Source organism: Brassica napus, chromosome C7, assembly GCF_020379485.1.
Source record: "Brassica napus cultivar Da-Ae chromosome C7, Da-Ae, whole genome shotgun sequence".
Classification (NCBI taxonomy): Eukaryota; Viridiplantae; Streptophyta; class Magnoliopsida; order Brassicales; family Brassicaceae; genus Brassica; species Brassica napus.
In genome coordinates this window covers 36,680,129-36,703,052 of record NC_063450.1, presented here as the reverse complement: position 1 = coordinate 36,703,052, position 22,924 = coordinate 36,680,129, and the positions used below count along the sequence as shown (strand labels likewise).

The 22,924-nt window shown below is 34.2% G+C and overlaps 2 protein-coding genes and 1 pseudogene across 17 annotated transcripts; 1 reads left to right on the top strand and 2 right to left on the bottom strand.

Annotated features, from left to right (window-relative positions):
* Positions 1-518: 518 nt before the first annotated feature.
* Positions 519-1,381, bottom strand: LOC106439300 (defensin-like protein 1). Its single transcript, XM_013880711.3, has 2 exons — positions 1,243-1,381; positions 519-911 (listed from the first exon to the last, which is right to left on the bottom strand). Exons 1-2 carry the CDS (start codon positions 1,301-1,303, stop codon positions 742-744), a joined length of 231 nt encoding a protein of 76 aa, XP_013736165.1. The 5' UTR covers positions 1,304-1,381; the 3' UTR covers positions 519-741.
* Positions 1,382-1,464: 83 nt separating this feature from the next.
* LOC106439299 lies at positions 1,465-7,208 on the top strand. Of its 16 annotated transcripts, none has more exons than XR_007326595.1 (8): positions 1,470-2,294; positions 2,405-2,760; positions 2,964-3,103; positions 3,751-4,574; positions 4,958-5,027; positions 5,801-5,965; positions 6,166-6,312; positions 6,805-7,208. XR_007326595.1 is itself a non-coding variant. In XM_013880710.3 (6 exons), the coding sequence occupies exons 2-6, from the start codon at positions 2,667-2,669 to the stop codon at positions 7,080-7,082; spliced, it is 840 nt and encodes a 279-aa protein (XP_013736164.1). In that variant the 5' UTR covers positions 1,465-2,294; positions 2,405-2,666; the 3' UTR covers positions 7,083-7,208. The 16 variants fall into 16 exon arrangements, 3 of the variants coding, with proteins under 3 accessions (XP_013736164.1, XP_013736162.1, XP_022561403.1); XR_007326596.1 differs by having other exon boundaries at positions 2,961-3,103; XR_007326593.1 differs by having other exon boundaries at positions 1,475-2,294; positions 2,405-2,846.
* Positions 7,209-12,835: 5,627 nt separating this feature from the next.
* LOC106442203 lies at positions 12,836-16,781 on the bottom strand (annotated as a pseudogene).
* Positions 16,782-22,924: the final 6,143 nt, after the last annotated feature.

Genomic DNA, 22,924 nt, shown 5'->3' with positions numbered 1-22,924 from the left:
AGGTACAGTGCGAAACAATATCAGTAAATATTTATTTTTTGTTAAAGGGATCAGTAAATATATTTTTTTTTTCGTCGAAGGGATCCGTAAATACTTTTGTGATTATTTCACAAGTAGTATTATTTAGATTGATAGTACAATACATATCAACATAAACGTTTTTAGAGTAAACTGTATTTTTTTTTTGTCAAAGGGATCAGTAAATACTTTTGTGATTATTTCACAAGTAGTATTATTTAGATTGATAGTACAATACATATCAACATAAACGTTTTTAGAGTAAACTGTACGATTATTCTTTCTTTTCTTTTACTTTGTGATTATTTCACAAGTAACATTATTTAAATTGATAGTTCCAAGACCTATCAACATAAACGTTTTTAGAGTAACTGTATATTTTTTTTTTCTTTTTGAACAACAGAGTAACTGTATGATTATTCTTTCTTTTCTTTTGGTAACAAATGTATGATTCTTTTTGATCGACCGACAACTTTTTCAGATTTACCGTTCACCTAGTATTAATCTTAATAAAAACCATAAACTGATATAACATTACATGAACTGAAAACACTTACGTTACAAAAAAAAACACACACACACACACACAAACAAAGACTTATTTGAAAACACATTACACACACATGTACGGTACGACATGGTGTTGTACGGAATATTAGATAGAAAGGAACAAAACCAGACGATGGATATGGTAGATTTGAGTTATGAGAAACGATCCATAGATCAGCAATGTCTGGTGCAGTAGCAACGGCGACGGAAACCACGGCATTTACCTCCGCCAAAACCTTCGTTGTGACACACGTTTCCGCAGTTTGTTGAACTAACACATGTACCCTTGAACCTATGGCTCTTCGACTCACACGTGCGTGCCTCCACTGTGACTGGACCCATCCCTACACACAGTTTAGACATTAGCTTAGTTTCATCTTCTCATGCATGGTGCGTTATTCATCTTAAGAGTTAACGGAAGAACGAGTCTTTTTGCTAAACATATGCAACCAAAGCCCAAAGGCCACAGCCAGCTATAGTCAGAATTGAAGGGGAGAATGAGAAGCCACGAAAAACCAACTTTCTCTACGAAGATTCGCAAGAGCAGTCGCTAGAAACATATAGATCCGTAAATATGACAATGATATACTATATGTAGATGATTCATATATATATATTTTCATGCATATGTGCATATATAGTTAAATATAAAGACTGGTTAGGAGAGTAATGAACCTGTGGCAACGAATATCATGAAGAGGAGAACAGCTGAGATCAAACGCATAGAGAGGTTCATTTTGAGAGAGAAATAAACTTTCAGGGAGAGAGAGAGTTGGAAGGAAGCAAGTGTTAGGTGTGTAGGGAGCTAATGAGGAAGATGGCACTATATAAAGATACTAAAGCGGTATAAGAACGATCGAGATTATTGATTATTTTATTACATAATTGAGTATTTTAATATTTAATAGATTTTTGAAATTTAAATCTTTTTGAAGCATAATGAAAAGTTTTGATATTCGCTATCGACTGATTATTGCAAGTGTGGCGTGACGACGATTTGCTTTACCGACACTGTAAATTTGGTTCTTATTGGAAGTGACACGACAAGCAGAGAGATCGTATAGCTTCGACAAGTCATTCTCGAAATTTATAAAACACTCTCTTTTTCAGAATTTTAGAAACGTTAAAGCTTATAAACAAGTAAAATAATTGATTTGTCAGATATTGTGGAGTCCACACAATGCGATAGTGGCCACGTGAAAATGTAAGACCATGATTATCGCTGCAGCTTAAGTGGGTTTTTTTTTAAAATAACTTATTTAAATAAATCAAAACAAAATAAAGAGGGGATTATCGATCCTTAAATAGGGATTTTGGAAACCGATCTTTAACTTGATTTCCAACCACGTGTCCGCTCGACATCTCCTCCGATTCTCCGCCTCCAACCTTCCTCGTCGTAGTCTGCGGACCTTCCTCTCTCACCCAGCGGTTGAACACCACCATAGACGATGGAGACTTCTCGGAAGAAGAGTTCGTCGGGGCTACTCTCGCGCTCCTCTGATTCCGCGGCGGGAGCTGAGGAGGAGACGGTGGAGGAAGAGGCGGGAACTTGCATCTTGGTCTTGTACACGGCATCTTCGCCAGGTATGATATGCCTTTGCATCTTGGTTTTTGTATTATAGATGGAGTGGATGCCAAGATGAAAGATGGAATCTTGAAGATGATTGTGTCAAGGGTCAAGGTGAAGGACCATGACAATTGTACCAACACTCTGCCTCCCAACAGAGGTTCGAATCCTATTCAATTCAAAATCACACCTTTTACTTATCCCTTATTGTAAAATTTTAAATGCTTCGTTTGATGTGGTTTACATGCAAATCTGGGAGATATGATATAGGTAATTCTGCAATTGACATGGTTGAAGTGGAGGATCATCCGTTTGTGGTGAAAGGTCGCAAGGGAACGTTCACTTCAGCACGAACATCTGATGGATGTTATCACCTTTCAGTGGATCTGCCAGGTGTTTCTAGCGATGACATATTCGTGCTACCAAATGAGAATGAATTAAAGTTCATTGCTGAGAACAAGAGTGTGTACGAGCACGACGAGAGTTGCCGTATTTTCTATTGGAGCCTTTAACAAGCGTACATGTTGTTCCCATGGGATTCCACTTCTTGACCACAAGATCGCTTGGGATGCTGAGTTTGGTGTTCTCGAAGTCCGTGTTTCACCTCCTCTCAACAACAATGATCAGTAATCATCACTCTTATGAGATCTATGATTGAAATATGTATCCTATGTCTCTTGCGTCTCGTTATGGTGTCTAAGCTATAGCTAAGGTTTATGGTCTAGTCTTCTCTATGACTTTTTTCTCTTCATTTCTGGTTTTTAATAAATGTATCTACGTGACGCTGATTATATGTTTCTATATGCTGTTGCCGTTCTTTATTCAGCAGCAGTGTCACAAGCCACTGATGGTGCTGCTCTCTCTAACTCTGGGAACTCACATCTTCCGCGAGGTAGCCTTGCTGGGCTCGAGCAGATGAATTTCATTACCTTGGCAACACCTCATCTAGGAGTGAGAGGCAGAAAGCAGGTTCTATCCATTTCCTTTTATAATAATTGGAACTCATCAATTGTTTAGTATGATGTTAAAACGGTAGTTCTTTGGTCCCTCCCATTTTTGGAATTATGAGACTATAGAGGAAATTGTAGTGTCCACTCTAGCTCAACCCCCATAGCGATTTCTGAGTAAAAAGAAAACAAAATTTTCTCTGAGGCTAAGATCTCGCTAAAATAAAATCAAAATGGAACAATTGTTTGTAGAGATTCACTAGAGATGTTTTTGGCAGTTCATATAATTTTAATATTTTTTTTAAGAAACCTTAATTAAGAAACTTCCATTGGCCCATTCAAAATGGAAGTTTCTTAACTAAAGTTTTTAAGTTACTTTTATTAATTAAAAAATCATTAAGAAACCCATTAGGGGTGATAGGGATAATCATGCTCTAAGTAAACCAAGTGACGTTGTAAATGGATGGATCTATTATTGTATTTATCGTACCGGAAAAAGAGTGTGTATAAAACGTGAAATTTGATATTTTCCCTGCTCTGTTTAGCAACAGCCCATTTACGGGAAAAAGAAAACAACCCATTTACAGGATTTACGCAAAATAAACTCATGTTACTTCGATCCGGGTATTTATAATTTTTTTTAACGTCTGATTAATTATGCTATTACAGCCGATAATTCTACCACCATACTAGAATACACGTCTAACTGCGTTACTCCGAGCCGTCCTATGAGATACATGTTCGATGATATGCCTTGCACCATTCTGAAGACCTCTTGTAATCTTTTTTCTCCATAATATGCATGATTTGCATTTTCTCGGGTTTGAACCCTAGACCTCCGGGTGTAGAAGCATTAATGAACCCTTAGTCAAACCACTAGACTAAGGGGGCTTCCACAAATATAATTTTATTTTAATATGTAATATTTACAAAATGAAATAAATTGTAAATAATTATTTTTTTAAAACAAATATCCATTTCGATCTCTTATATACATATATATAATATTTAAATAATTATATACCACAAGATTCTTTGTGAAAAATTATATACCACAAGATCTCTTTCGGGGAAAATGATAAAATGATAATGAGGTTTAAAATAGGGTAATTCTCCATAATAGATTTTTTTGAGTTTTCATCTCAAAAATAGCACAGGAAAGGAAAAATCACAAAAATAACATTCATTAATGGACAAAATATCCTTAATATCCGACGACGGGCCGCCAACGAGATTCAATCAACTTCGGCGACGACACGACGAACACTTTCATCATCTATCATCTCCGACGAACGACAAGGAAGACGAAGAGATTCGTGTCTCTGCCTTCGCCTTCTTCTCTCGACGACGAAATCTCTCGACTTTTTGCGAATCGTTGCTTCTTCTCTCGACGACGATGGAGACAATCCCGGAGAATCTACCACCGTTATCTTCTCCGGCGAAAACACGAAGCTACCATCTCAAATCAAAAGGCTTCATTTTGGGAACACAAGGTTTTGAGATTTCTTTGATTCTATTGCTTTCTAGATCCGAGACTATTTTCGATATCCTAGTGTTGCCGAGTGTGTTTTGAGTTTGTGTTGCTTTTGAAGTTAGGTTTAGGAAGATCGATTGGTAAAATGATATTACTGTCTTTGTATTTAGGATTTTGTAAAAATGTTTAAGCTTTCCGAGGTATTGATAGAGTTACCATCGATAATGTATAAGAGTGTGAAACATGAGGTTACTGTGAAGTCAAATTGAGTCGATTGTTTGATTGCTTGTGCTTGTTCCCGATTGTGTTTTGCAATGTCTTAATCATGTTTAAACTCTTTGAGAAAAATGTTTATGCATTTCTCTGAGAAGATTGTTCTTTATTCTCTTTGTTTGATTTCAGGAAGGATCTACAAACAAGTATCGAAGTTTAAACCATCTACAAAAAATCTCGTGACCATCTACAAAATTTGGTAAAACTGTTTAGTGTTTAGAAAAATCTCTTGTTGTTTGTGCTTGTGAAACTGTCTCGTGACCATCTACAACAAAAATATATTGTTGCTTGTGTGCTTGTGAAACTATCTAGTGTTTAGAAAATTTCCAGGAAACATTTGTGTAGTTTCAGGAAAGTCTTCCAGAAAATCGAATGGTACTAAATTTTGAAACTTTTTTGCTTGTTGTCTTGTTCTGCTTAGGCATATTGATATCCTTTGTAGGCTCTTGAATTTTCTTATGAGTCTCTTGTTGCTTGTGAAACTGTTTAGTGTTTAGAAAAATTTCAGGAAACATTTGTATAGTTTCAGGAAAGCCTTCCAGAAAATCGGAAGGTATAACAAATTTTGAAAAAAAATTTCTCTTGTTTACGCATGATAGAAACAAGATGGGAGATTCAATACCTCTAAAACAAGATGGAGATTCAGTACCTCTAAAACAAGATGGGAGATTTAGGATCATAAACGCTCGTTTGTTATTGATTGAAATAGAAAGCAAGGAGATTAAAGTTCGTGTGTCAGAACTAGAGAAACGACAAAGAATTACTTCAGATGAAATTCTAAACAATGATGTAATTTTTGTTTTGAAAATTAAATTTGAATGTTTTTCTCTGTGGACTCATGTTTCTCCTCAAAATTTGGCAGACAACGTATATGCTCGTTCTTGTTTTTGTATTTTTTGAGTTGTCAAGTAATTTAGGAAGATTTTGTACATATTCAGGATTGCCTTCCTGATTTTTGTTTTACTTGCACAGACTGACACGAATCCATTGGATGAGACGGCTTCCAGACACAGTGAAGCCAATCCGGATCAAGCAGATGAAACTCCAGAGCCTACGACTGAGATCATTTCACCAAACGTTTCGGAGACACGGCCCCTTACTCGAGCTCGCATAAATCTTTTAAGAGAGCAAAAGAAGGTATTACTCAAATTTTAAAACTTTTAATAAATATACAACAAATATCAAAATGATTGGATATCCTTGAATCTAAACCATCACAGGCTGTAGAAAGCGTATATGGTCGTTCTTGCTTTAGTATTTTTTCCGCTGTAAAGTAATTTAGGAAGATTTTATACATATTCAGGATTGTCTTCCTGATTTTTGTTGTACTTTCATAGACTGACACGACTCCATTAGATGAGACGGCTTCCAGACACAGTGAAGCCAATCCGGATCAAGCAGATGAAACTCCAGAGCCTACGACTGAGATCATATTACCAAATGTTTCGCTCTTGAATCTCTCTTGTTTAACACCCTCACTTCCTGTAAGCTTCTTCTTCGTTCTTGTTGTGGGTTTTGTTTTGATCATGTATGGTTTTATGTCTGAATCTTTGTCTGTGTTTTATTGGAATTCAACTTTGGGGTTATTGTGGTTTGATGATAATCAAAGAACATTGTCCAGCTTGTGTGTTTGTTTCTGTTGTAGAGTTATGATTCATTGATCATAAGCTTGTGTGTTATAAGCTGAAAGTGATTATCTGCATCTTACAATATTGCTTCTATAAAGTAGTACATCTGGTCTAAATGCTTGTATAAACTGTTATAAGTTTTTATTAGGTAGTATGGAACTTGAGTTTATGTGTATGTTACTATTTTGCTTCAATGATTCTGTGAATTGTGTCTTAACCTCTAGTATTGAAACATTTGTATAAGTTTGGTCACTCTTGAAAATATTGGTTATCATTTATGCAAATGTCTTCACTGTCTTATATGATAAGTCATGTCTTACTCTCTGCATTAGTTTTGGTATTTGACAGTGTTGATTCCTGCCCTCTTGTCGGAACATATTGGTGAAGAGATTAATTTCAAGAAAATCGTTCCATTTCAAGTTGAGGAAGCAGAAGGTTTACTAAAGACAAAATTTCATTTCAAATGTGGCCTCTTTGTTGTCAAGATGCTGGAATGCAGGTCATGGAGATTGAAAGACATGTCCAATATAAATGATGACACTGCGATGGACTTAAAGAGCAAGTTATATTGTGAGATATTTGACCAGTTTATGGATAAAGATTTTCAGGAAGTTTACAGAAAGTGAACATGTCACACTTTTAGACTTTAGACTGTTGTCGAATTTTGTTTGCTATTATGTATGGAATGTTTAGTTGGACAAGTATGGAATGTTCTAATAAGTTTGTAATGAATTATGAAGACTTTTTTTTCATTTAGGTTGTTATTGAAGAAGTTTCAAGTTGTTTAGGATAACTTGTGGCACTTTTAGGATGAGTTTCCAGAAATAAAAGAAACAAGTTGTTTTCAGGAAGGATTTGAATAGTTTCAAGAAAGCTTTCCAGAAAATTCGATGTTAACAAATTTGAAAAACTTTTTGCTTGGTGTCTTCTTGTTTGGCTTACGCATGTTGATATCTTTGGTAGGCTTGTGAATTTTCTAATGATATTACATTTTTAGTCTCTTGTTTTTGTTTGTGCTTGTGAAATTGTATAGTGTTTTTTAAATTTCAGGAAGAATTTGTGTAGTTTCAGGAAAGCTTTCCAGAAAATTCGATGTTAACAAATTTGAAAAACTTTTTGCTTGGTGTCTTCTTGTTTGGCTTACGCATGTTGATATCTTTGGTAGGCGCGTGAATTTGCTAATGAAATTGTTAGTCTCTTTCGTGTGCTTGTGCTTGTGCTTGTGAAATTGTGTGGTGTTTTTTAAATTTCACTAAGGATTTGTGTAGTTTCAGGAAAGCTTTCCAGAAAATTCGATGTTAACAAATTTGAAAAACTTTTTACTTGGTGTCTTCTTGTTTGGCTTACGCATGTTGATATCTTTGGTATGCTCGTGAATTTGCAAATGACATTGTTAGTCTCTTGCTTGTGCTTGTGCTTGTGAAATTGTGTGGTGTTTTTTAAATTTCACGAAGGATTTGTGTAGTTTCAGGAAAGTTTTCCAGAAAATTCGATGTTAACAAATTTGAAAAACTTTTTACTTGGTGTCTTCTTGTTTGGCTTACGCATGTTGATATCTTTGGTAGGCTCGTGAATTTGCTAATGACATTGTTAGTCTCTTACTTGTGCTTGTGCTCGTGCCTGTGAAATTGTGTAGTATTTTTTAAATTTCTGGAATGAGTTGTGTAGTTTGAGGAAAACTTTCCAGAAAATTCGATGTTAACAAATTTGAAAAACTTTTTGCTTGGTGTCTTCTTGTTTGGCTTACGCATGTTGATATCTTTGGTATGCTCGTGAATTTTCTAATGACATTGATAGTCTCTTGCTTGTGCTTGTGCTTGTGAAATTGTGTAGTGTTTTTTAAATTTTAGGAAGGATTTGTGTAGTTTCAGGAAATCTTTCCAGAAAATTCGATGTTAAATCAGGAAGGCTATCCTGATTATGTACAAAAGTTTTGGTATATGCTCATGCACATATTTCTTCTTGATTATCTCCATCCAACATAAGAGCAACATTTAACAAAGTAAATATCGACAACAGTGTGAAGTCTGATCATCATCATCCTATCTTCTTTCTTCCCAGCATATACACTGTCTCTGTCCACAAAAACCCTAAAGGAATACGAGCAATAACTAGTCCTATTCAGCATATACACGGTCTCTGTTCACACAAATGTTTTCTTCTTGCATATCTCCATCCAACATAAGAGCACATTTAACAAAGTAAATATCGACAACAGTGTGAAGTCTGGTCATCATCATCCTATTTTCTTTCTTCCCAGCATACCCCAAAGGAAGCAATAAGTAGTCCTATTCAGCTTTGACCATGAAATAAGGCCATGTTCAATCAGGAGGACAAAAAAGCTCAAATAAAACTTGAAAGTAGATTGACTTACACTTTAAAGAGGAAAGCTTTCCCATGGTGTGATTAAAAATAATGTAAAAACCAAGCAAACAATACATGTTGTCGATATCTTCTATAGACAAATAAACGCAAAGAAATTATTAAATCTTTAAAGAGTCCTATAATGTGTGAAGTGTGAACCATAAACATTTAAATGAATTTAAAGATTGCATTTTTAGCTTCAAACCCCACAACCAAATCCACATAACTTAGGTACCAATCGTTATATGTGACTGAAGATCCAGTATAGTCTCAAGATGAAGTAACCATAGAAAGAGTAACAATGACTGAATCATATATTGATCTAATTATTTCAGAAAAACAGAGATGCCAATGACTGTGTTAAGATGAAGTAATACACAATTCTCCTCATTAAACATGATAAATGAATCCAAGATTGAAGACTTCTTAGTTTTTACCATTGAGATTCAATACAATGCAAGCAATAATATGATGATTCTCAACAATCAAATTAAACAAATTGCAATACTAGTGAGAAGAAACCCCACACATGAGTGATTTGAGCAGATATAAATCGCATATTCAGATTTAGCAGCATCAAAAAAATGAAAATACCTTCGAGACGACATCATCGTAGAAGGCGAGCTTGTTGTGACGAAAACGGATCGGAGACAATGCAGAGGCGATGCGCAGATGAGGACTGATCGGAGATGATGCGGAGGCGATGCGCAGACGACGACGGAGGCGATGCGCATACGACGACGGAGGCGATGCGCAGACGACGACGGAGGTGATGCGGAGACAATACGCAGACGACGATGAAGACGACATACATCAATACAGCGACACAACTTCGTCGCCGAAAACTTACGAAAAGTTCTTTCAAAATGTTTTTCATTTTATTATTTAATAATTTAGTTTAAATTAATATTGAGGGTACCCTGGTAATTAGTTATCATTAAATGAAACATTTCTGTCAAGTTGGGCCTTAAGGTCTATATTTGGAAAAAAAAATTGGTTTAGTGCTATCTAAAGGCCATTTCTCTTTAAAATATTTTATTTATATTAAATTTTTATTTGTCATTAAAAATTTTAAAATAAATAAATTTCATTAAATGAAATATTATTAGTCTATATTATTTTTAAAGTTTCTATTTATATGAATCAAATTGAATATTTGATTAAAACAAATATATTAGATATTTGAACATCGAATATTCAATAGTTGTAAATTTTGATGAAGCACAAAATAGATTGGATCACAAACTTTTCAAAAATCTAGATATTTGACCTATGTTCATCACTGATTTTAATTAACGGTGTGATTGGTAAGAGCTGTGATTTCATTTTTTTGGCTGTAGAAATATTGTTGTGATTTTTTTGGCTTTGGCTCTAGATTTTTAACTTTTAAAATTCTTTAAATTTGGACTGAAAGAATTTGTCTCTGCAAAGCAGTAATAAAGACGTAAATTTAAAGAAGTGATGTGGACTTAAGAAAAGGGCCGTGAGCTTTAAAAAAATATAAATCAAGATTGATGTAGATTTAGAGTTGTGTATATAATTGTGGCTGTGGAGAGAAACTACAACAATAACCAATCACACCCTAAGTACTTTAAAAACTCTATAAATTAATAAAATGGAGACTATACAAATTTATTATTTATAAAATTATTAATTAAAAGGAAATTTTTAATACTTATTTTTTATAAAATTAGTATAGAAAATGAAAAGAATATTTTATTTGTGATATTATATATTGGTTAAAGTTTATAGATTTGCATTTAACTATTTTCATTAGATTATTAAAATATTTTATGTATAATGAAAACATATCAGGTTATCAAGTGGAAAGAATGTATCCTGATACACTAAACCGCGACCGGAGTATGCTCCATATGTTACATTTTTAAAATCATTATCCTAAAAAGTTTGTTGCCCTCCCAAGAAAAATATTTCTCATGGCAAATTATTCCAGAGTGCTTATTTGTAACGATAAAACTATAAAGATGAGGAATACAATGTGATGTGCAGTGTGCGAGATGTGGAACGGAGGAGAAAACCGTTAATCATTTGCTTTTTGAATGTCCACATGTAATTCAAATATGGGTTTTCTCAACGATTCCTACGAATCCTGTGAATTTTTCTCAACAATCGATCTATGAGAATATGGATTATTTGTTATGGTGGTCCATTTAAACGGAGCTATATAATATGACCTTTGGTAATATAGATACGGTCTTAGAGATATGTTTTGACTAGCAATAACGGAAAAAACTTTTTGATCAGAAGCTCAGGCAAAGACTGTACCACCGGTTATCTAGTCGGCCATTGCTGAAGTTACCAATTTATCCCAACGATTAGTTCGTTGGTATTTTACTGATGGCTCATGGAAAAAAAGGAAAATTACTCGAGATATGGCTGGTATAGTACTTTGGTGGGAGTTGACGGATTCATGTGGGAAAAATGCATGACAAAGTTTCATTTGGGCTATGAAAATCATAAAGAACTTACAACATTTCTACGTAATCTTTGCAACAGACTGTTCTCAGATGGTGAAGATGGTTTCGGAACTAGAAAAATGACATGCATTGCAATTTACTTGGAAGATATACGCATATTGGAGAGAAGTTTTAGTCACTCGGGGATTCTCTATCTACCAAGAATACATAATAAATGGACAGACAACTTGGTAAGCAATGTTTGAAAGCAATTGTCCTATGTCGTTCACATAGAATTAGAATTACTAGTTCATAAAATCTTAATTGAGTTTGTTAAGTTGATGTCAAAAAAAAAAATTCATATAATACAAATTCACTTGATATATAACACGATAAAACTAAAAATAAAAGTAGAGATGAAATTTATTTCGAAGAAAAAAAGACAACAAAATGTTTTGTATATATTTATATAAAATTTATATATATGATAATTATTAATTTATAATTTTATTGAGACGATATATTATCTAATTTTTTTTAAATATTATAGAGTTTTTACTATATGTAGTAGTTATGTGAACTCTAATTCAGGATTACTTTACTTATACACAAAATATGTAGAAATATTTCCCAAAAAAATATAGAAATATATAAATGTGGAAATAAAAGAAATGCATTTAGCTAAATTAAAAGATGGTAAAGCACTGTTTTTCATATGGGAAGTGGCAGACAAAAAGCTGGTTGATTGCCTTCCTTATTCGTGCGACTTTATAGTTGTATACGATTTCCTTTACTCATTTGATTTCACATATTTCAACGAAGTTTAAGTTTAAATTTTTTATATATATACCTATTAAACTTAGATTAAAAGCTATTAATGTTACACATGTTTTCTTCCGATGAAGCTAAATTTACGTAAACACAAAGAAGTAAAAAGGAAAAAAAAAATGTCCTCTGGACTATATTTGAAAAGTAATTTTGATATGTGTTATCACCATATTTATTTTCACAAAACAATGATGACATGTCACAAAAAAAAGATGATATGGCATTAACATAGTTAGGATATATAAATTTTTTTCTTTTAAAATTTTTGTTTTTGGCAATGTTACTCAAATATGGTAATAAATATTTTCTATATACAAATTTATATTTATTTATAGATATTCACTTTGATATGATTTTTGAAATATGGTTATAGCTAATAAATTTTCTATATTAATTTAAAAATCATAACTTTTATTATATATATATTATTGAACTAAGTGTAGTTATAATTATATATTTTATCAACTTATATATGTTATTTATATTTAGTGTGTATATATATTTATTATAACTAATTTATATATTTAAAAATACAAAAATTTAAAATAAAAGTAATTAAATAAAGTATAATATGAATAAAATCTTTATGAAATGTAAATAATTTTATTTAAATTTAAATAAATCATACTAAATAATTAAAGTAAACCTAAATCAACAAAACTACAAATAGTTACATTGCAGTTTTATTTTTTAACTAATAAATTTAAAATATAAAAATTGAAAATTGAAGAATTTTTTTAAATCAAAATTATACTTTTAGATTTATTATCTCTGCGCATGGCGCGGAAAACTCCTAGTTAACCATGAGAAGAGAAGCAAGAATCTCTCCCATGATTGTCTCAGGCGTGTTTCAGTCGTCATCTATGTGGACTCCCGGCTCTTGAATCGTTGCATCAAGGACAAGTTACCTTGTAGATGTTTTTCATCAAATGTTGAATTCTTCACCGGTGTGTACCACCAAACATTGCCAAACTTACTATTACTAGAGATGAAAATAGACATTGATATAAAACGGTATCTTCAGCAAGGAGTTTTTTAGAGAGATTTTCAACATTAAAAAAATAATAATATAGAAAATGGAAGAAGAATTCTAATACACATGTCAGTACTAAATGATATAATATTTTAAAATAAAATAAAAAATAAAAGTACATAAATATTAATATTTGGTTTGTTTGAGAAACTTATCTGATGGTCTAAACCAAAACATATTAAGATTTCTAATAAAAAATAAACCAAAATTTTGTTAAAATCCAATCGGGTTTCCTCTTCTACATCAAATAAATGATCAAAACTGAAATTTACTATAATCAAACTAATAAACGAATGCAAAGAATCCATGAAGTGTCCTGCCATCAAGTCGTTGATATGTAGCGGCTATTACATCCATTATAAGATATCAAGCACAAATGTCCTTTGCAGAGAGCAAAACCTGCTTGTATGAGAGAGTTCCTTTGGTATTGTTAATTCCATATTGGAACGAAAACTAAGCTATAGATAGAACGGGTAAGTGTGTTAAAATCTTATAGCATATCTGTTAATGGAGTTTGAATTATTTTTTGCAAAGAAGTTATTTGCCCAGTGGATACAAAGATCATTGTAACTCTTAACTTCTTCGATGAATCTTTCCAAGGAGCACTCAAATCCAAATGCACTGAGTGTGTGTAACTTCCTGGCAATGTGACTGATACCTTCCTTGCTGTATATTTACCTAATGGCAATATATAGAGAGATCACAACTTGAAGTTTAATGATATCCTCTGTATCTTTGGAACAAGTTGTTGTATGACATCATATTTTAAACTCCTTCAAGATGAAAGGAACAAGAATATATTTCATTTAAGTAATCAATTTGGTATCTTATGCGCTGCATTTAACGGATTCTTCAAGTCGATATTCTATGGGGTAAATATATCAGGAAACATGTACTCCAGTAGCGACCATGGTTCCTACATATATAAACATGTGCAAAGAATAAGTATTGTGTCGTCATATAATGAAGATATATATGTCACCAATATAATGTATATTAGATTTTGAACATGTGAAGCATAAACCAACCATACATGCAAATCATTTTCTAGAGGCGTCATTGTAAGCATTAGACGCTGGTTAGCGGTTTTGAAAATATGCTGAAGTTTTTCCACATATAAATGTTCTTATCCTTTAAAGCCCATGCTTCATCCATCAAAACAAAACTCTAGCGCCACCATTTCAGTACTTAAGTTATCGGCCCTCTTTATGTTTTTCACTGTAAAATTCCAACATTTGTGAGTAACATGAAAAGTCAAAAATCAAATAACGCATCAAGAGTACTTCAAAGTTGTACTTAGTTCGCTCAAACAAAGAATCACACACAAGAATCACACTGAATGGTGGCGGCTTCTCAGCTTTTTACAAAGAATTCAATTCTCTCGAGTATGCTGCTCTTGCAGCACCGTGACACTGAAGTATAGTAAAAAATGTACACCATTCTAAGTTTTCTCTCTCAATTTTCCAGGACAGAGGCATGGCATACAACCAAATGAGGACTAGGGTTGTTGTTCAAGTGATTTAGAATGGTTAAATATGTGATTGCCTGATAATAAGAGCAACACCAGTCTCTGTTATAAGATAAGAAACAAAGACCACTTGTAAATGTAAACCCACAACACAAGTGCACCTGAATGGTCATTCTAAGACCCATCTAATCGGCTAGAATGGCTACAAGAAGTTGAAAAGGTCGGTTACAAAATTATTATATATATATATATATATCAAACCAAAAATAATTCCTTACAGATCCTAACTAGTAGAATATATATACCTCTTTCTATTCACTTCTTACACAAGAGAAAAATAAAGTTAACACAAATTAACTGGTACAACTTGTGTGTAGGCTGAAAATCAGAATCCTACGCTTTCTAGGCTTCGTCAATATCAGTATGTGATGATCATCACAAAATCAACCACAAAAGCAATTGACTTTAGTTAGCAAGACTTACATTTAAACCGGGAAAAAGGTCATTTTCGACCCCTACTATTCGCGTCGTGCCTTTTCATGCCCAAACAAAAGATAAGTACTGAATACGACCTAAACTAAAAATTAATTTGAATTATAGACCTGAACTCTAAACCGTGTATGTAAAACCTACCTTGACTAACAATCCGTTAGTCAGCCGTTAAATTGAGCAAAACGACGTCGTTTTGTAATTGAAGAAATTTTGAAAAATTTGTATTTCTGGGAATCGAACCTTGATTGCGTGGATGGTAGAATGGATGTAGTTACCACTGTGCTACGACACTTCTATTGTTTGCTTATTAGATTTAAAACTATAAGTAGCGTTTACCTATATATCCTAAAGAAAAAATTGTTTTTGTTTACAAATTTTATTTATTATATGATATAATTGAATCAATAATTTATGTACTTTAAGTTTTTTTTTTTACACTTTTACACATGTAATCAAAACTAAAATGACATTTTATAAGTTATTCAATCTAGTTTTAAATGGCATTTCTCAAATAGTTATCTAATTTTAAATTTAAAAATTCACATATAATAGTGATTATAATTTTTTATTAAAAATCAAAACTTAAATTTTAAAATAAAAAGGGTACAAAAATCTAAATAAAATTATATAAAATTTAAAATACATAAACAGTGTACACAAATCTAAATAAAATAAACTTTGTGTATTTTAATTTTTTATATAATTTTATTTAGATTTGTGTACACTTTTTTTAGAAAATTTAAGTTTTGATTTTTAATAAAAAAATTATAATCACTATTATATATGAATTTTTAAATTTAAAATTAGATAAGTATTTGAGAAATATCATTTTAAAACTAGATTGAATAACTTATAAAATGTCATTTTAGTTTTGGTTACATGTGTAAAAGTGTTAAATAAAACTTAAAGTACATAAATTATTGATTCAATTATATCTTGTAATAAATAAAATTTGTAAACAAAAATAATTCTTTCCTTAGGCTATACAGATAAAAGCTACTTATATTTTGAATCTAATAGACAAACAATAAAAGCATTGTAGGACAGTGGTAACTACATCCATACTATATCCACGGAACCTAGGTTCAATGCCCAGAAATGCAAAATTTTTAAAATTTCCTCAGTTACAAAACGTACAATTTAACGGTTGCGTTAGTCAAGGTAGGTTTTACATACGCAGTTTAAAGTTGAGGTCTATAATTCAAATTAATTTTTAGTTTATGTCGTATTCATCACTTATCTTTTGTTTAGGTATGAAAAGGCACGACGCGAATAGTAGGGATCGAAAATGGCCTTTTCCCCATTTAAACCAATCAAAATCAACTATTGCATCTAATGAATCCCATTTCCCCAAATCAAGCAGCCTAGGAGTTCAGAAAAGTTGTATGCATTACCTTCAAAACCCGGTAAAAAGAAGTTTCATTTCATCAAATTCGAGCAAACCCTCCTTAGGAGATAAAGATTGATAAAAGTAATAATATTTGTATGATAATCATCACAGTATAAGTTTGCACTTCATAGTACCTATCACAAATAGTAACCCTATAAGAGCTACCATAAAGATCCTCATGAAGGTCAGCTGAGATTTTGCACACTTGTGGAGTGCTTCTCAACCACATCCTCATCTTCACTCACTTTCCTAGTCTTCAACCACAAATCTTCGACCAACCCGTGCGGCTCGCATCATAACTTTTGCATCTTCCTCATCATTAGCACTGGGCATTTTGATTTTTGGTTCGATTAATTCAGTTTTTCTAAAATTATAGAATTCGTTTGGTTATATATGAAATTCAGTTTGAATTTGATTCAGTTATTTCGATTTTTTGGTCTAGGTAACCAAATTGAAAACTAGCTAATAACCAGAGAATAAAAGTGAAGGATTAGAGTCATCTCCCGAGTCTATAGTCATTTAAAGGAACGCTGCAACCATTACATTTCATTATGGATCCTGTATGGCAAATTAAGAAAAGAAGGGAAAATCATATGAAACTGGAACCCCTAGAAAATAACAATAAAGTAATTATTTCATTCAATTGGAGAAGAAAGAGAGGAGAAGCGACATATGTTTGTTCGAATCATGTTTCTATGTACTTTTCAAATGGACTGTAATAATTCTTTTTTTTTGTCACGAAACTAAACTTTAATTAAGCCCATTAGGAAAAGTCGGCCCACTAGGGGAATTGAAATTACAAAGAAGCAGCCCTAAGGGCATGTTTAGCCAATAGATCTGCCTCTTCGTTGTTCTTACGGGGAATATGAAAAAAAGTGATAGAATCAAACTTAGAGGAGATTTCTTGAATATCTCTGATGATACCCACAATTTCCTTCATATGATGTTTGTTGTTGATTTCTGCTATGAGCGTTGAATTGTCGGAGAAAACCTTGAGCTTTGAGAGCTCCAATGTTGCCGCCATGCAAAGACCCGATCGCACCGCTAAAGCTTCCGCGATCAGTGGTGAATTGACGAAGTCTTGTGTTGTAGATCCTCGATCTGGTGATGAGAGTGTGACCCCCTTGAAAACCCAAGCAAGCCCCGCTCTTCGCTGTTCCTCGTTCCAAGCTGCGTCGGTTTTGCATTCAATTAGGTCCTGTCTGAGGGAGATCTGGTTCAGTCTCACTTGAGGTAGCTTCTTCTCCTTTGTCTGTTGTCCTTGCTGAGTGTTCTTCCATTCTCGAGCTAAGCCTAATGCTTTTGCTGCAATGTTCTCAGGCCCTAGGCATTTCCCTTTGAAAATCAGTGAGTTGCGATCCTTCCATATTGTCCAGCATATCCACGGCATGATGTTTGTCATAACTCTTGTCGGTGGAAGACATGTTGCCTTGCGGAATCGAGTGATGGCTTTTTTGAAAGTCTCTCCTACAGCTAAGTGAACTGTATTTTTTAGGTGGACATGTTCCCAGAGTTTTCGAGCAAACTCACAGAAGAAGAAGAAGGTATGCATCGGCGTTTCAGGTTCCTTACATCTTGAACAGCAAGCCTCTGATCCCATACCTCTTTTTTGCAGGTTTTCTCCCAATGGGATTGCGCCTTGAAGTATTGACCAGATAAACACTTTCAGCTTCGGTGAATATTCCTCCGTCCAAAGGTCTTTTATTTAGTGAAAGTCTTGTATATTATTCATGGTAGTGACTCTTTCTTCATTCTGAACAGCTGCAGAGTTATAACCTAAGCGTGTGGTGTAAACTCCTGTTGCAAGAGGTTGCCAAATGAAGGTGTCCTCAGCTCCCTTTGTACTTGGCTGAAGCCCCTGAATCTGGATCGCATACTTCGGTAAGAGCTCGTCAATCCTTTTTTTGTTCCACTTTAGGTCTGTTGTTAGGATGTCTGAGACCCTTAGATCCATAGCTGCTTCAGGAACTGGACCTATAGGTTTCGTCTGGTCATTTAGTGAGATCCATGAATCCTTCCAGAGCTTAGTTGTCTTGCCATTCCCTATGGCTTTCCCTAGGTTGGCCTTTAGGAGATCCCTACCATGGAGAACGCTTTTCCATCCATGGGAGCATGCTGTGGGCACTGCTACGTCAAGAGAGCTCTAGTTGTGACAGTACTTCCCTTTTAGAAACCTCGCCAGTAAGCACTCAGGAACTATAATGATCCTCCAGGCTAGTTTAGCAAGCAAGGCTTGATTGAAAATCTGAATATCTCTGAAGCCTAACCCCCCCCCCCCCCCCTCTGACTTTGGTTTGGATAGTTTAGGCCAAGATACCCAACACATTTTCTTTTTATTATCTATACCATCCCACCAGAACTTCGCCAATACCGATTGAATCCGCTTACACAAACTAATTGGTATGAGGAAACATGTCATTGTCTAGGTTGGGATGGCCGTGAGGACTGCCTTTAGCATTGTAAGCTTTCCTGCCTTGGATAAAAATCTTGTGTTCCAGCTCGCTGCCCTCTGACGAATCCGGTCTACTATTGCTGTGAAGAGGTCCTTCTTCCTGCGGCCAAAATGTTCAGGTAATCCTAAATATTTCCCTTCTCCTCCCTCTTTGTCAATTCCCAGCACAGCCTTTGCCTCGTTTCTCATTCCTGCTGGTGTTTTAGAGGAAAAGGTGATAGCATATTTGGCTTTATTGATCATCTGTCCTGATGCTCTTTCGTAACGCAGGATAACCTGTTGGAGTGCTTCACAACTTTCTTTGGATGCTGAGCAGAAGAACATAGTGTCATCTGTAAAGAGGAGGTGACTCACTTGCGGGCATCCTCTCACAACTCTTATTCCTTCCAGGGTTCCTTGGTTCTCAGCTGCCTTACAAAGGCCCGATAAGACCTCACCACATAGGATGAAAATATAAAGAGATAGGGGATCTCCCTGACGGATGCCTCGGTAAGGTTGGACCATTCCATACACATTATCATTAATTAGATAGGAGTAGGATACCGTAGTTATGCACTCCATGATCCAGTTGATCCATATGCTATGAAAACCAAGTCTCTGTAGAACTTGTGAAATGAATTTCCATTCCAATCTGTCGTAGGCCTTTGACATGTCCGTTTTTACTACCATTGTGCACCTTTTCTCAGCTTTAGATGTCTTTAGAAATTGTAGTACTTCATGTGTAATGAGTACATTATCTGAGATTGATCTTCCCGGTATAAAAGCTGACTGGTTTTCTGATATAATGGAGCTTAGGACTGGCTTCAAGAGTATAGAGAGGAGTTTTGATATTATCTTATAATAGACGTTACACAGCGCAATAGGTCTATAGTCTTCAACTCTCTTTGCTTCCAGGTTCTTTGGTATCAATCTAACATACGTGTGATTAATTATTTTGCGAGGGAACATGTTGAGAAGAAAAGCTGGATCTCTTGGACCACTGCCGGACCTATAGTCTCCCAATTAGCTTGGAAAAAGCTTGCTGAGAAACCATCCGGCCCTGGGGCCTTATCGGCATGTATAGCAAAGGTTGCTTCCTTAATCTCCAACGGAGTTGGCTCCATAATTAATACTTTATTTTGTACTTGCGATACACACGGTTTGAGAGCTTCCTGAATCGTTTGTTCTTCATTGTAGGTTGTTGCTGTGAACAGCTTTTCATAGTACTTGCTAATCACTCCTGAGATCAATTCCTTTTCAAAGCATGGTAAGCCATCTTCATCTTCCAAGACTGTCATTCTATTTTTTGCCTTTCTCCCCTTTGTTGAAGCGTGAAAGAACCTTAAGTTTGAGTCTCCAAGAGCTAGCCAAAGTTGCCGGCTCCTTTGTCTCCAGAAATTCTCTTCTTCTTTATAAGTGTTGAGAAGTCTGTATTGAGTTCAGCTATAAGGGTCTCATCTGGTATTGGATTTGACATAGTTTGATCAAGTTGGTTGCGTAGGTCGTTTAAAGCTTGCCTGCTATTTTTATAGAATTCTTTGCTCCACTTGCAGATTGTTTTGCGGCACATGGCAAGCTTGTCCTAAACCCCCATGTAAGCAAAGTCTTCCAAATCTTCTTTACAAGGTTTTTAACTTCCTGATTCTCCTTTAGTCTTCCGTCGAACCTGAAAATTCCTTTTCCTTTTATAACCGTCGTATCAAGGAACGCTAGGAGTGACCGATGGTCTGATCCTTCATACTTGAGGTATTGGTTCCGGCATGATGGGAAGAGATCAGACCATGCGTTGTTACACATTGCTCTGTCAAGTCTACATTGTACCAAGTGGGTATGTTTTATTCCCCTCCACGATAGGAAACTTCCATGATACTTGAGGTCAAATAGCTCGTTTTCTGATATGAAGCTTCTAAATGCACATAAAGTACATTCTGCTCTGATTGACCCTCCACACTTCTCACTGTTGTCGATGATTTCGTTGAAATCCCCTAGAAGCTTCTAAATGCACATAAAGTACCTTCTACTCTGATTGACCCTCCACACTTTTCACTGTTGTCGATGATCTCGTTGAAATCCCCTGTTAATAACCAAGGTTCTCGGGAGTATCTTGCAAGTTGGCGAGCACATCCCATTGGTCGTTCCTCTTGGTATGGTCCGGTTTTCCATACACGTAATAATTCTTTATATTTTTCTTAATTTATATATGAGCCAGCATCAATTTATATAAAAGCCCCAATAGCCTAGTCTAGGATTCGAAAAAGAATTGTCGATGACTCGATGGTGGGAAAGCTTTTTCCATTTCCATACAAGTTTTGTTTTAAACATATCAGTTTCTAGAAAATAAAACGAAGATTTAAACAGTTGGGCTAATCCTAAATAATTGGGCCTTGGCTGTATGTTGTATCTTTTTATTCCTTGGCAACCAGCCCACAAAAAGAAAAAGTTGAAAGATATTAGATCCTCTCTTTTTTTTTAACAACAATTCACAATAGAGCCAGCCTTGTTGTGTTTTTTTTTTTTGTTCAAAAAAAAAGAGCCATATTATGTGTGTACAAATGTAATATTCGCAAGAATCTTTGTAAAAAAGGCTAAAGTATAAGTAATCTTAATATTGACTGGATATAATATGCAAGCTACCTCCCCATACAAAACTTGTCATATATACCTCTACTAAAACCATAAGTTTACATCGTAGGAATAAAAAAAAAAGTGAATAAATAATAAAACTGTAGTTATAAAGTGAATTAGAAATACTTGTATAAATTTGAAATACAAATATTTGAGCCGTAGATGAAAGAATCTAAAACCACCAAATGATAGAAGCCAGAAGGGATATGAAACACATTTGAAGCAAACACTTACTGCCATTCCGAGATGAAGACACTCCTCCATGAACTTAAACCATGTGTAGACATAGCTAAAACAAAAGCAACATATTAATTTTCATACAAAAATCTAACAATTCTTTTTTTTTTAATTTGTCCATATGACATGCTCTGTTCAAAAATACGACTCCCAAGATTGTATAATCGGCAGTTAAGCGTTGATTGAAGAACCGTGGTGATTTGCTCTAATTTGCTACAAAATCGGGTCTAAACAAAAACAATTCACTTTTCTAAATTGTTAAGTTTAAAATCATTATTAGGTTTAAACATTGCGAAACCAACTAAAAGTATAGTAAAAAAGAAAGTGAAATGCTGTGGGAAATGAAGATACATCATTCTCTTTTGATACCTATGACCTGGAAAACTGTTACACACCGGCAAATCACTGCACTATGCTTTAAGAACTGGTTCTTAGTTTTTTTAGTTAAAAATAAGAGACGGATTCTTATATTCCGTTAAGAATCTCGTCCTAAGAACTTTCCATTAAATATGTTCTAGGGTCTTTATACATTTAATATATATTATAAAAATAGACAAAATTATTTTTTTTTTTTTTACCGAAGGCATTCTATAGACAAAATTAGTCTTCTGCTGATTTCCGATTAAATTCCACTTTTTACATCTGGCTAAGTTCCGAACAATCTGAACACATATTTGTGTGTGTATATATATATATATTAAATTATAAAACATTTTTTAGATAAAAGAAAAATTTAGTACAACACCTAATCAGTTAAATGAAGAGAAAACGAGGGTTTTGTCTTAAAGCCCACCAGAAAGATACGAATGAGAAAAATTAGGTCCCCACACCACACCCCGCATGTGGACGCATTTCACCGTTTTAACAGTGAGACCCAAACCGTAAAAACAGTTTTTTTTTTTAAGTTTGTTTATTAAAATAAATTGTGACATATAAGGACCTCAGACCAGCATTAACCATGGAAACTTAGGGGAGTGTTTAAAAATAAAAATAAAATAGTGGATGGGTCTCACCATTTTTGAAAATAGGGGGCTTCTGCTGCCTAAATAAACAGCGATCTTGGAGAGGTTTTCTAACTGTTCGCGGGCTCCACTGACACGTGACGGTCCGCGATTGGTGAGTTTTTACTTTTTTTTTTTAATAAGAGAAAAAAAATAAAAAAAATAAGCACCCCATTAGGGGT